This window comes from Spermophilus citellus (genome assembly GCF_964194105.1).
Source record: "Spermophilus citellus genome assembly, chromosome: 3".
NCBI lineage: Eukaryota > Metazoa > Chordata > Mammalia > Rodentia > Sciuridae > Spermophilus > Spermophilus citellus.
In genome coordinates this window covers 209,556,144-209,570,136 of record NC_138184.1, presented here as the reverse complement: position 1 = coordinate 209,570,136, position 13,993 = coordinate 209,556,144, and the positions used below count along the sequence as shown (strand labels likewise).

General features: G+C 34.5%; 1 protein-coding gene and 1 pseudogene across 3 annotated transcripts in view; both read right to left on the bottom strand.

Annotated features, from left to right (window-relative positions):
* MKLN1 (muskelin 1) overlaps positions 1-13,993 on the bottom strand; it is a 162,728-nt gene that overhangs the window by 40,661 nt on the left and 108,074 nt on the right. For both annotated transcript variants that reach the window (XM_081283892.1, XM_081283893.1), the window contains 2 exons: positions 10,690-10,911; positions 8,223-8,352 (listed from right to left, as the gene is read on the bottom strand). In XM_081283892.1, coding sequence (XP_081140018.1) covers positions 8,223-8,352; positions 10,690-10,911 — 352 coding nt within the window. The remainder of the gene's footprint in view (positions 1-8,222; positions 8,353-10,689; positions 10,912-13,993) is intronic.
* On the bottom strand, positions 4,021-5,197 carry LOC308645318 (succinate--CoA ligase [ADP/GDP-forming] subunit alpha, mitochondrial-like; annotated as a pseudogene). The gene is made up of 2 exons: positions 5,193-5,197; positions 4,021-4,820 (listed from the first exon to the last, which is right to left on the bottom strand). The product of its transcript is annotated as a succinate--CoA ligase [ADP/GDP-forming] subunit alpha, mitochondrial-like (transcript).

Here is a 13,993-nt window from a genome sequence, read left to right as displayed (position 1 = left end):
CCTCAGTACCACATAAAATATAAATAAATAAAGTTTAAAAAAGATAATCAGAAAAAAAACCCACTGAGGAAAAAAAGATTATATTAGTAGATGATACCAATGACTGTGTTAACAATCATGGCTAGAGCCACATACTTGAATTTCTAACCTGGACTTAAGGAGTTACAGAAGAATTTAAGATGACAGCTATCTATAAGCTAAAAGAATAAAACATGAGTTAACTATATTTTGAAAGTAGGAAGGAAAGCTGGGGAGAACTGAATGAGGGAAAGTCCAAAAGCAAGAAAATGTATATTAACTATAAAAATTTAATATTTTATAGTGATCATGAAGGAAGAGTTGGTAGAAGAGAGGATGGAGAAATCAAGAATGGGACTGAAGAACTAACTAAGTTGGGGCCTGTCATGACTGAGTCAGGCTGAGTTTAAACTTAATCCTGAAGGCAAGCACAAATGATTAAACGATTTAAAGCAAGAAAGAAAAACCACCAGTTGTGTATTTTTTTAAAGATATTTTCTGATCTTAATTATCATTCATCAAAAGATAAGGTCAATTTATTTCCTTTTCCTCTCCATACATAACCATAAACTTCTTGAAAATAGAGCGCTTGTTCCAAGCTGCTTACCTACTACTTATTAGCTTACTGTCTGGCATCTAACAGTTGGCCAAAAATATCTATTGAATAAATGTGAAGGCATATGGTTCTATTCTTAATAGGTAAAACAGAACAGCTGTATTGTACATGCAATATGGGGAATGGGTTGGGGAAAATATGGAGTACGCAACAAGAGAATGACTAGAGTCAAACCAAATAGGCAATAATGTCCAAACTAGTACACAGTGAAACAGCAATGCTAACAGATGGAGTAAAACTGACATGACTTGATAATTACTGGACAGATCAGTATTACCTGAGGATAGTATTGATATCCTCTTGAGAAAACTGAGACATGTAACAATAACAACTCAAACTTGAGAGTTAATTCATCTCCACTCACAGAGAAGCCATGAGCAGGCACATTATTTTCCTTAAATTATAATTCTGGTAATTCACAAATGCAGAAACAAAGTCTGAGACCTTGGGTAATTTGCCTAAAGTGTCTCAACTAACAGGCTCTGAACAATACAGGGCAATATATCATAGTTCTGATAACTGAAATAGGTCCTGGAAAGCTAGAATAGTGAAGGGGAAGAGGGAAAAGGGTAAAAGGAAAGGGAGAAGAAAGGAAGGGAAGGAAAACAAAAAAGGAGGGAGATAGAAATGAACAGGGGAATAAAAAGGAAGACAAGAAAGTAATTTCAGTTTCACTCTATATCAACAGAGCCACTGAAGTTCCTCAATTCCAAGTATAACTGTTACAGTTTTTGGGGAGGGGATTTCCAATTAATCCTATGGATGCTCAACTCTGTCATAAAAATCTTCAGTATAACACCCATTATACACATAGCCTTTGATCAGTGCAACTCAATGAAAACTATCAAAATTAACCACTTGGAAAATGTATACCTAGACAACAGAGTGGTATTTTCAGAACAAATCAGATCAAGACACTGACATTAAACCTTTCTAACACTTTCTAATTTATTTAGAAACAGAACAAAATTTTTAGCATGTATACAAGACCCTCATATCTATATCTCTCATCTCATTTCATACCCACATTCCTCCTTTGCACCAGCCCATCTGTTTCTGGAACATATCAACTTCTTTTCTGTTTCAGGAACTCTGCTCTTAGTTCTTCATGTGGTTCTTCCTCATTTTCTACTTCTCATCCTAAATCTTAAAGAGTACCTCCTCAGACATGGTTTACTCACCTACTCTATCTAAATGAAACCTCAATGTTACTCATTAAGATAGCATCTAATCATTTTCTTTACAGTACTTTAAACACCACTGTAGGTTTCTTTCCACAAGAATGTGAATCCTCTGAGAGACTTTCATTCCCTAGGTCCACAGTTGACTCCCAAATGCCTGAAATAATACTTTCCATACAGAAGACAATGAACTATGTGGGAAAGGAGGGAATAAGAGAGACAAACCTAGATACTAGCAGACAATCAACAAATATTATTAATGAATTAAATTATTACATTGTGGTGCAGCTCACCATAAACCATTTAAAAATTGAATATTGCACAGGAAAAATGGTGATTCTGATTTTAGAAAAGGTGATTATAGTAGTAATTAGGGAATGAGTCCACTTGTCTTTTCTACTAATAACTCTAGTTCATGGTAATAAAACCAGAATGATGAAAAAAATTACAATTTAATGTAAATTTAAAAATACACTAGGGCTGGGGTTGCAGCTCAGAGGTAGAGCCGCTTGCCTAGCATGTGTGAGGCACTGGGTTTGAATTCTCAGCACCGCATACAAATAAATAAAAATAAAGGTCCATTGACACCTTAAAAAAAATACAGAAGACAAAAATTACACCAGATTTTATATAGTAAATAATTTTATCAAAGATTATGCCATATGCCAAAATGTTAATAGTTTATCTTAGATGGTTTGATAATTTTTATTGGTATCATTGTATATTTAAAAAATTCTCTACAATATTATTACTTGTAGAATCACAACAAAAACTGAAAAAAAAGAACAAGTACCATACTTTGTTAATTTTAAAACTAGTGATAACTATGACTAAAGCATTCAAATAAACAATTTTGCAAACTACTATCTAATTACATATTTAAAAATTTTTTCAGATGATAACCATTAAAGCCTACTTACTTTAGATTTTTTTTTAAACTACTATTCTGCCATTATCACAGTTAGCAGTTTTTTTTTTTTTTCTAATCTTGAAAAATACAGTTCAGAATGGCAGGAAAAAATACCCTCTTTCCATTATATTCTAAATTAAATTCAATTCTCATTGTGTAATGTTGAATATATTACTTAACATCAATAATTTCAATTTTCCAACTTGTAAATAACACCAACAATTGAAGATATTCTGGCATCCCCAACATTGTCTAAATAAAGAGTAGTCATTATTATCCATGAGAATATTATCTACTAGCTAGACTATTAGCACTTTGAAATATTATGATCTCCTTGTTTCACAACTGCACCCAAGTCTAACACTGAGCCAGCACATTTGTTGTATCAATTACTATTCACTATCTTTTTCAGTGAGAGCTATGGTCAGAACTGTAGGAGTCTTACCACTCTCCTCCTAATTATTCTAATAGAAAGTTTTTAAAAAATCAACCCCTTTCTCTCTCTCTCTCTCTCTGAGATGCTGGGAATCTAAATTAACTCTTAAAAGCCAGAGGAAGTAAAAGATTAAATCAGATGCCTCCACACTATCTTATGGCAACAGAAAATAAACGAATTTAAAAAAAAAGAGAGAGTTTTAAACAAGGTAATGTTACTAGCCATTTAGATCCATACTTCTAAATCATATATACTGAAGTTACTATTTTAGACATCACCTAATGACTTCCCGTTTTAAGATTTGTATGACACACCTTCCCACTAAATTTTAATCCCTTTTTTGGTTAAACTTATTGGAGTTTTTGCACAATTATGGTTAGAGAAATACTACTCACTTGTACAGCTAATAAATTTACTGTGATGATGTCCCCTTTCTTACAAATTTTTTCCTTTTTTGTGTGTGTGTTCCTGTCTTTTCTCAGATAATGCTAATTACCTAATTACCTTTTTATTCCAAAAGCTTAAGCACATCTTTTAGTCTATTTTTGTCTAGAAACCTCATATTTTTTTCCTTCCCCAAATCAAATGGCTGTCCCTGTTACACAACAGGTGAAAATATCTCAATTTAGGACATTCTAAAACTTTACTTTGGCTTCCTGTTTTGATGAAAGACCAAGGCCAGGCACAAAGGCTGACAATTGGTGGACAACAGAAGTAAACTTCAATGGTTCATAAATCTATCATGACTCATTCCACATTTTCAGGACCTTTTTGTTTTTTGGCATCTTCCTCTTTTCAAATTCCTCCTAGATGGTGGTATCCAGCTGTGCAGGAGACATGGTAACACAACTCCTGCACTCTAAAGAGCAGCAATCTTCTCTTTAGCTCCACTATTTCCTCCAGCAATAATTGCTCCTATATGAACCATTTTCCTGCCTGGAGGCAGTTAAAACAGCAATGAAGGACACTACAGGCTTGGCATTTGGAACTGAATTATGTTTTTTTTTTTTCAAAAATTCTGCAGCATTTTCTTCTGTATTACCACCAATTCAACAACCAATAGGATGTCTTTTGTGGCTGAATCATTCAAAAGGATTTTAAGGCAGTCAATAAAACTGGTTCTATTAAAGGATCACCCCCAATGCCAACACATAGATTGCCCCAATCCAACTTGTGTTGTTTGGTGTGCTTCATAAGCCAGGATGCCAGATTTGGACACAATACCTTTTCTTCCTTTCTTGTGAATATGGCCAGGCATGATGCCAATTTTGCATTCTCCAGGGCAGTTTGGCCCAATTAGCTTTGTTTTTCCCTGGTTTAACAGTTTGTGCTTGAACCTTACCATATTCTGTTGTGGAATACCTTCAGTAATGCACACAACCAAGGAGAGTTCTGCTGCAATAGCTTCATCAATGGCCACAGCAGCAAAAGAAGGAGGGACATACATGACAGAAGCTGTTGCTCCTGTCTGTTCTTTGGCCTCCTTCACAGTATTAAAGGCAGGTAAATCCAGATGTGTCTTGCCTCCTTTCCCTGGAGTGGTTCCTTCACTGAGTTTGGTGCCATGGTCCAATGCCTGCAGGCTAGCTATGAAAGGTGCCCAGCTTACCTGTGAAACCCTGGCAAACGACCTTTGTATTTTTATCACCATAGAGATGTCTTTAGAAAGCTATACTGGAACAATGCTAAATTGCATTCTGTTGCAGCAGAAAGGCACATGACAGCAGGCAAGTGGCAGCGAGGCAGCTGCTGCCAGAGGTTATGGTTGCGGTTGCAACTGCAGTGGCTCTATAAACCTCATTTTTGGTAAGGAAAAAAAAGGTCTATTCTCTGTTATCCTGCACTAGTTTGAACTGGATACTCATTAAGTTCACTGTGCAAGTGTCATCTTGGGATGCCCCTTTGTTGCTTTCCTGTATTGGATCTTCTTTTTCCCAGCTCCTATGTTTTCTTTTTGCTACTTTTACTGATTTTTATTAGTGTATAAGGTGTACTAACATCCCAAGAAACACTGCTTAAGACACCACTAACTGCATGATCCAATAGCCATTTCCAAACCACTACCCCCAGTGTACTACATGAAGACTGGAAATGCTAAATACTTGCTTTCCTAGACTTACTGAAGCCAGGTCTCACAGTTCTAGTCAATGAAATAAATGTATGCAGAGTACCACAAGGAGTTTGCTGGGCAGGTTTTGCTTTGTTTCTTTCTTTTCTTACCTGGAACAAAGGAATTATGTTTGAGGTAGTTCACACAACTTGCTGGCATGAGGCTACAGCTTCATGTTAAAGAAGAGCATAACAGAAACTGTTGAATCACTACATTAATGCCAGACAATCTAACTCTGGATTTCTTATTCTGTGAGAGAAATGATTCTATAATTGTTTAAGCCACTGTTTAATGGCTTTTCTTTACTTCCCCTTCTACTCCCAACTGGGAATGAACCCAGGGTCACTCTACCACTAAGCTACATCCCAAATTCTTTTTATTTTCAGACAGGGTCAACCTCCTGCCTCAATCCCCTGAGTTGCAGGGATTATAAAGCATGTGCCACCAGGCCTAGCATTTAATAGATTTTTCTATTACAAGGAGGAAAACATATTTCACTGATCAACCTTGCATGTATGAAAATAACACTTTTCCCTTTTGTTTTACTGTTTGTCTAGAAATAAATTCCAAGTTGATGATAATTTTCTCTCAAAATTTTCAAGAATGTGGTTTCCCCTTATCTTATAGCTTCTAATGTTGCTGAGAATTTCTATCGTTGTTAAGTCCTGTTCCTTTGAACCTCATTTTGCTCTAGAAACTTTTAAGAACTTCTCTTTATACCAGATAAATGGAACTGCACAATGCATAATGATATGACTTCATGGTAAGAGGACTTCATGAATTTATTCATTAAATTCAGTTTACTGACTTCTGTAGGAGAACATTTATAATCTGGAGGTCAATACTTTTTAATTTGAGGAAAATTTCTTTTTTTTTAGAGAGAGAGAATTTTTTTTTAATATTTATTTTTTAGTTTTTTTTGGCGGACACAACATCTTTGTTTGTATGTGGTGCTGAGGATCGAACCCGGGCCGCACACATGCCAGGCGATCGCATTACCGCTTGAGCCACATCCCCAGCCCTGGAAAATTTCTATTATTATTTTAGTCTCTTACATTCTTTTTGCTCACTGAAGAAAAAGTGGATTTTCTGGATTGATTGTTTTTTGGTGTGTGTTGGGGGGTACTGGCGGTTGAGCCTAGAGGTGCTTTACCACTGAGCTACATCCCCACCACTTTTTATTTTGAGACAGGGTCTTGTTTAGTTGATTAGGGCCTTGCTAAGTTGCTGAGGCTGGCCTTAAACTTGTAATCCTCCTGCCTCAGCCTCCCAAGGCACTGGGATTACAGATATGGGTCATGGTGCCTGGCTAGATTAATTTTTTTTCTCTACTTTAAGGGAGATTTCTTTCTATTAATCTCACAGTGTTTCTACTTTTTTATTCTAGCAAAACAAATTCCTTAAAAGCTATTTTTCATCTATCTCCAATTGTATCCTATTATAATTTAATGGTTATAATATCTTTTTCTCTAAGGTGATCTTGATTATTTTTTATTTATTGTGTCCTGCTCATTATTTCAGATTTGTTTAGGTTTTGTCTTTCTCTCATGGGCAAGGTCCTACCCAGAAGATGTCTAACAAACTGTGTGGCAAAAGTGAAGAAATAAAAACTTAATAGAAATCTGTGTTCACACAGCCCAGTATTCCTAAAGTGGGAAACACTTTAGGAATACTGGGCTGTGAACCCAGCCACTGTGTTGGGAACTGGACATCAAGATTAACCAATTTATTAGTTGTAGTAGTGAAGATAAATCTCTAGAGGGTGAACCTCTTGCTTTCTGTCTAGCAGAAAAGATTGGAGTAGAGTCCTCCAGTCAAACTACTCCACAGGTAGATTTTAAACTTTGGTGCTATCTTCTATTTATAGAAGAATATTTTTAAAGGTGTTTCTTCTTTAATATGAACAATTTCAAGAAAAAGATATTTTTTCTAGTTTTGGCTCTGTTTTAGAAGACTAATCAACATAGTATCCAGAAATGATATACTTAAGACTGGTGTTTTTATCCTCATTTTATCCACATTCAAACAACCAGCAATTTAAAAATCTATCTTGTAGGGCTGGGGATATGTCTCAGTTGGTAGAGTACTTGCCTTGCATGCACAAAGCCCTGGGTTCAATCTCAGCCCCCCCCCCCAATAATAATAAAAGATACACACACACACACACACACACACACGTATGTGCAATTTAAACCACTGGGCTTGATCAAAGCCATTCTATTGGGTATAGAAATCACAGGTAAATCAGCTATTATGTAGAGTAACCATAAACTATCAAAACAAGACACTTTTGAGAGTACAAAGGGAACTATTAATAATTATGACAGGGGCTGGGTTGTGGCTCAGCAGTAGAGTACTTGCCTCTTACATGTGAGGCACTGGGTTTGAGCCTCAGCACCACATAAAAATAAATAAAGATATTGTGTTCAGGTATAACAAAAAAAAATAATTATGACAGGGCAACATGCATAAACTGGGCAAACCAGTTACCCTATCACTAGGCTAATAACTTCTTAGATACTAAGCTTATAAACTTATCAGATGTTACCAATAACATGACTCTTCCCTCAGAACAAAGATATTTCCTACTATGCTGCTATCTAATCTATAGATCACTACAGTGAAAACAGAAGGTAGAAAGAATTAGCAAATATAAAATATTACAGTTTTTAAGATATTGCTTCTTGCAATAACCCTCCCCCCATAAGTGTGCATACACCCCCCCCCCCACAAATTGCTGTAGAAAGTCATATGTCTTTCTGCTTGAATAAAATAACAATAGTTATTCACATATTTTAAAAAAGATTTAGGGAGTTTCTTCCTCTTACTCAGAATTATTTCAATAAAAAACAGAGAAAGGGTTAAGGATGGTTTTTAAAAAAATGGGTTAGAGTGTTCTACCTAAAGTAACTAAGGCATGAGACAGGAAATCAATCCCTAAATGCTCTTACCCATCCCAGAGTCTTTCTTGGTGCCATCTGATATTATGTCTACATGATCAGAGTCCACATCATAACTAAAGAAATCATTTAAATAGGTCTTTGATCGCTGGCCTCCAAACACATATAAGCAACGATTTTTCTGAAAAAGAAAGGGACAAAGAAGGGAGAAATATGTCACTTCTGTGAAGAATTCAGAATGGTTCTTTTAAAATTTAAATCACTACAAATGTAGTTTATGATAGATCCCATGCAGTGAAGAACCATGCTGGAATAAAGAGCAAAGAGAAGTCTTTCTACATACTGCTAAGAGATGACCTCAAGGATACCCTGTTAATGTAAAAAGGCAAGATGCTAAATAATGTACACAGGTTGTTGCCTTTGTGCAAGAAACAACAAGTAATATCTGTATATGTATGAGAGAGCAAGAGAGAAAGAGAGAGAGAGAGAGAAAGAGAGAGAGAGAGAACGCGAGCGCACACTGTGTGCTTCAACTATGTGTATGTGTGCATTTGCTACTGCTTTTTTTTTTTTAAAAAAAAACAAAGGAAGGAGAAACCAAAACCTAATAAAGGATAGTTATTTACAGGGAAATGATCCTTTTTAATCCCTATCCAGAAAACAGGGATAAAAACCAGATCTCTCACTTGTATGTACCAGCCTCCAGAATTATCTATGAGAAATAAACTTCTGTTGTTAAAATGCCACTCAAAAAACAAAAACAAAAAAACAAAACACAAAAAATCCAAGATCTCACAGCCAGGTGTAGTGGTGCACACCTGTATTTCTAGTTATTCCAAAGCCTGAGGGCAGAAGGAAGGTTATAAGTTCAACGCCAGGCTGATCCGTCTCAAAATAAAACCGAAAAGGAATGTAGCTCTGATAGAGTTTAATCAGATATAAGTGGCCCTGGGTCAATCCCAAATACCAGGTTGGGAAGGAAGCCCTGAAAAACAAATAAAAGATCTCTCCAAAAAGTATCCTGACTTAGGGTTTTGAGTCCAGTACTGTGTATACGTTATTATTTACTCAGAACACAAAAATAAAAACCTCTGAAATTTGAAGAAAGAAAAAAAAACTTATCTGTACATAATGATCTGACCAAATGGAAACATCACTGTACTGAGAAAGTATTATCTGTAGTGCTTTTTAAAATCATAATTTTTTGACTAGTCATTCCTATTGTGCTAAATCCTAAACTGAAAAATAATCAGAAAGCAATCTCAAACAGTTCTCAGAAATTTTTGTTGTTAGCTTCATTATTCTGAAAATTGTTATAGATAAAGCAAGTAATACAGTATTGTTGCACGAAGCAGGTTTTAACCTTAAAAGATACACAGGTACAAAATCAAAATCATTAAGTGAAAGAAAACAATTTTCAATTTCAAGATTTAAAAAATATATATTTTCAACCCATGGATGGTTTAATCTTAGAATGCAGAACTCATGGATATGACAACTATATTAAAATAAAATACCTGAGATCTGCTATGTAACCCATTAAGTTCCAAGTTTTCAATTCTGCAAATATTTCAACAAAATTGACAAAGGTACGCTAAAACAGGTAAAAATCATAATCGACAGTTTACATAAATTATCAATCTTCATATTATAATTATAGTGTTAATATTGTTAACTATATTCTTAGTTTTATAACTATATTAAATGTTATATACTATGTTTCAGGTATTTATAGGTGCTCCATATCTATGAAAATGGGACAAAATACTCAAGCACAATAAAATTTAAGAATAAAAATCAAAGGCATATCAAGGAATGAAATTAAATATGGGCAGAGTAGATATGTGAGAAATGAACAGAAGAGTATTAATTACTGTTGGAACTCATGAGTATACAGAAATTTATAATTATACTCTTCTCTCTACTTCAAGAGAGAGAACTTGTTTAAACTACATGTTAAAAGACACATATGAAAAAAAAAGACACATATGAAATACTTTTTAATATTGTTTTAAAACTGTCCTTAAAATAAAGACTAACATTTCCTTAAAACATTTGAAAAGATTAAAGTCTAAATTCTGGTTTTACTGGTAAATTTTAATTCTAATTATATAAAATCAATTCCTAATTCTTTGTACTTAATGGAGAGTAGTAAAGGTTTTCCCTGTGCTATGAGAACAGATAAAAATATTGCCCTTCTAATTACTAAAAGTGAGTGCAAAGTCATAAGAAAGGGAAAGAGCTCTACTATCTAGATAAGCAATAAAATTAGACATAAAATTGTGTAGATTAGTATTCAGGTAACAGCTATTTAGGAGTTACTAGGTTGATGGAAAGAGTCTCAAATAATTTTCTGTTAAAGGAAATTTCATTTTTCTCTATCGTTGCTACAACTAATCACTTATTTCTAGAAAATTAAAAGCTTTGTCCTCTTAGTGAAGATTTAGATTTAACCACTTCTTTTCCTACAAAAATATACATGACAAAATAACACAATAGAAGCACAGAATATTCTTACTGAGTGGAATAGCATGCAGTGTCCTATGCGAGACTGGATGTCCTCAGGCCCAGCATTACAGGAGTCCTCTCGAAGAAGTTTCCAGGTTTGACATTGACAGTTGAAAGCAAACAACCCACTGAATTGTGGTTCACTGGCTCTGCTGTCATCTACGCTGCCATTACATGTCAAAATTCTACCACCAAAGGTGTAGATCATATGTTTTTCTGAGTCCATACACATCTATCAGAACAAGACAACAGATAAAATTGTTTTAGCTTCTTCTTGACATATGTGCCCAAATGAAACCAATGTGTGTGTGCAGTTTTACATTCTCAAACAATGACCACCACCACCTGAATTTGTCCTTAATGACACTAAACACCACCCCTGCCTATCATATGAACATACTGCAACTGTTTACAGCCTGGCAGAGATTCAGGATAAGAGTTATAAATACCTTTCCAGGTTTGCATTTGTACCAGTGAAAATAAAGCATGTTGAGTCAAAGAACTTTCTGCTTTCTTTAAACTGCATAATTAAAAAAAAAAATTTTAGTTGTTGATAGACCTTTATTTTATTTATTTATATGTGGTGCTGAGAATCAGACCCAGAGCCTCACACATGCCAAACAAGTGCGCTACTGCTGAGCCACAGCCACAGCCACAGCCCCAAAACTACATAATTTTTTATCAATGAACACAATATGTTGATTTATTCCTAAGAGTGAACCCTAATCATACTCTATGGGAAAATAGAAATCATACCCTCATTTTTATCCTCCTTACAGAAATTCCCTTCTTCCTGTTCTAGGCAACCTATTAATATTGCTTCAATTTAATAAGATAGCAAATATGCAAATAGAGTGATACAGCTAACTTCAGTCCTGCATTTATTTTATAAAACTTTAAATTTAATTCTTTTTGAATTAAGCCATGTAATTCATATTCAAAAGCCAATCTTGATGCTTCCATTCTTTCAATTAAAGATTACAGCTTTTCATAAAAATATGTGAGAAACAGCCATTTGTCACAACAGTAAGAATCAAATTCTATTTCAAAGAATATATAAGTCTAAGTTGGAAGTTAGGATATTAAACACAGTGACATTTATAAAGAATAAATTAGGGCTGGGGATATAGCTCAATTGGTTGAGTGCTTGCCTCACATGTACAAGGCCATGGGTTCAATCCCCAGGGTCACACCCCCCCCCAAAAAAAAGAAAGAAAGAAAAAAAGAATAAATCATGTACACAAAACATGGTATGATTTTCCTAAAATACAAATACTGACCAATACTGACCTTCAAGTATTCAATTTGCTCCTCCCACCAGATTGTTTTTGTCATTCATCTATTTTTTGTATTTTTAACAAAAAGCTGTTTGAATAATTGTAAAGTTTTTTAAAAAGTATTACTATAAAAAAAAAAAGATTCTCGGGGGTAGGGCAGTGGCTCAGCGGTAGAGCATTCGCCTAGCACGTTCGAGGACCTGGGTTCAATCCTCAACGCCACATAAAACAATAAATAAATAGATAAGTAAAATAAAGGTATATTAAAAAAAAGACTGTGAGAGGAAAATTTGTTTTGTATTCTTTTTTTTTTTTTAAAAAAAAGAAAGAAAGAAAAGAGGGGCTGGGGCTGTAGCTCAATGGCAGCGTGCTTGCTTGGCATGTGCGAGGCACTGGGTTCGATCCTCAGCACCACATAAAAATAAACAAAAAAATGAAGGCATTCTGTCCTTCTACAACTCCAAAAATAGATAGATAGATAGATAGACAGATAGATAGATAGATAGAAAAAAAGAAAGAGAAAGAAAGAAAGAAAGAAAGAAAGAAAGAAAGAAAGAAAGAAAGAAAGAAAGAAAGTCTAGCATCTCTCAATTTTACATAATACTAAAAGTACCTGTCCTTATTTGCCATTTCCCAGGTTTCTTGACTTCCACAAATTAAGATGTAAATACTGTTTTCCCAAGGGTGAAATCATAGTAATTCTGTTTGGAAAACTAAAGATGTCAAAGTTTTCATTTCACTGGCATTGCACAGAACATGTTCCTACTTTTTAATCTTAATTTATGATATCTTTAAAAACAATTCATACATTGCTGAAGACAATTCAGTTGGCCCCACTCAGATACTACACTCTGACTCAGGTGTCACTGAAGCTTGATCACATTACTCTATCCTAAGAACTTACTAAGGCCCAGCTCTCTAAATAACTGGAGATCATGCAGAAAATCTTGAGGGGCCCACATTAAGTGAGTTTGCTTCCATTTTCTTAAATTCACAGATACATACTAATGGCCAATCTCTGTTTACCAAGCCCTTATGATTCTATTTCATGTAGCTTTTTAAAAGGGGAGTGTTTCTTTTCTTTTGGTGATATTTAAGCTTAATTGGTCATAATTAATCTGATAATTGTAATCTTTCTTCAGATGTGGAAATTTTTGTTTTTTTCCTTGAGTACAACTTATTGAAATTTTTATTTCACTGACAAATATTTAATTCATATTTTTTTTTATTTCTTTTATGGAAGTGCATCTTTCAGAACAACTTTAAAAATATCACTTTAAATTAGTTTTCTTCAGTTTACTTCTAGCTATTTTCTTTAATCATTAATTTGTTGAGTTGGTACCCTTCTCTCATTAATTTTTCCCAAATAACTAGATTTGAGGGGTAGTCCTCTTTGTATCTGAAAATCCATATTCATAAAATCCATATTGCTATACTTTCTCGGGCCTGGATAGGGAGAAGAGAGACAGGATGCTATGAAGGTTCTTCAGCAGCCAGTGCCCTTTGCTTTGTCTTTCCAGCCCTTAACATTAGATAATTATCACTGCCAAGTGCTTACTTCGTCATACTGGAGAACACTCAGCTATTTAGTCACTAACTGATTATTTAATGTTTGCCCCACTATATAAACTTTGAAACTCAAGCTATGTCCTAGCTTTTGGTGCTATCTTAAGATGTCCTAGTTTCTTCTGGTTGAATCTGATCCTACCTGTTTTCTACCTTTCGGGAAAATTCCACAAATTTTTGAGGTTCTCTGAAGACACTGTTTTTCAACACTACTGCTAATGTATTCTTATTATTTCAGAGAATACAATAAGGAAGACATTATGTAACTAATTAAAACAAATAAAAAATAGAAAAAAAGAAAAATAAATAAATCTATTCTCTTTCTTCTTTAAAAAAAAAAAAAAAAAGTATATGTTCAGCTTGCCAATGACCCAATTTGGTCCAGGGAGAATGTCATTGAGCTGAGATCTTTAATTCTTTTATTGAAATTTTTTCCTGCTACTTTGCTCCCCATTTTCTAGTAATTTCCTC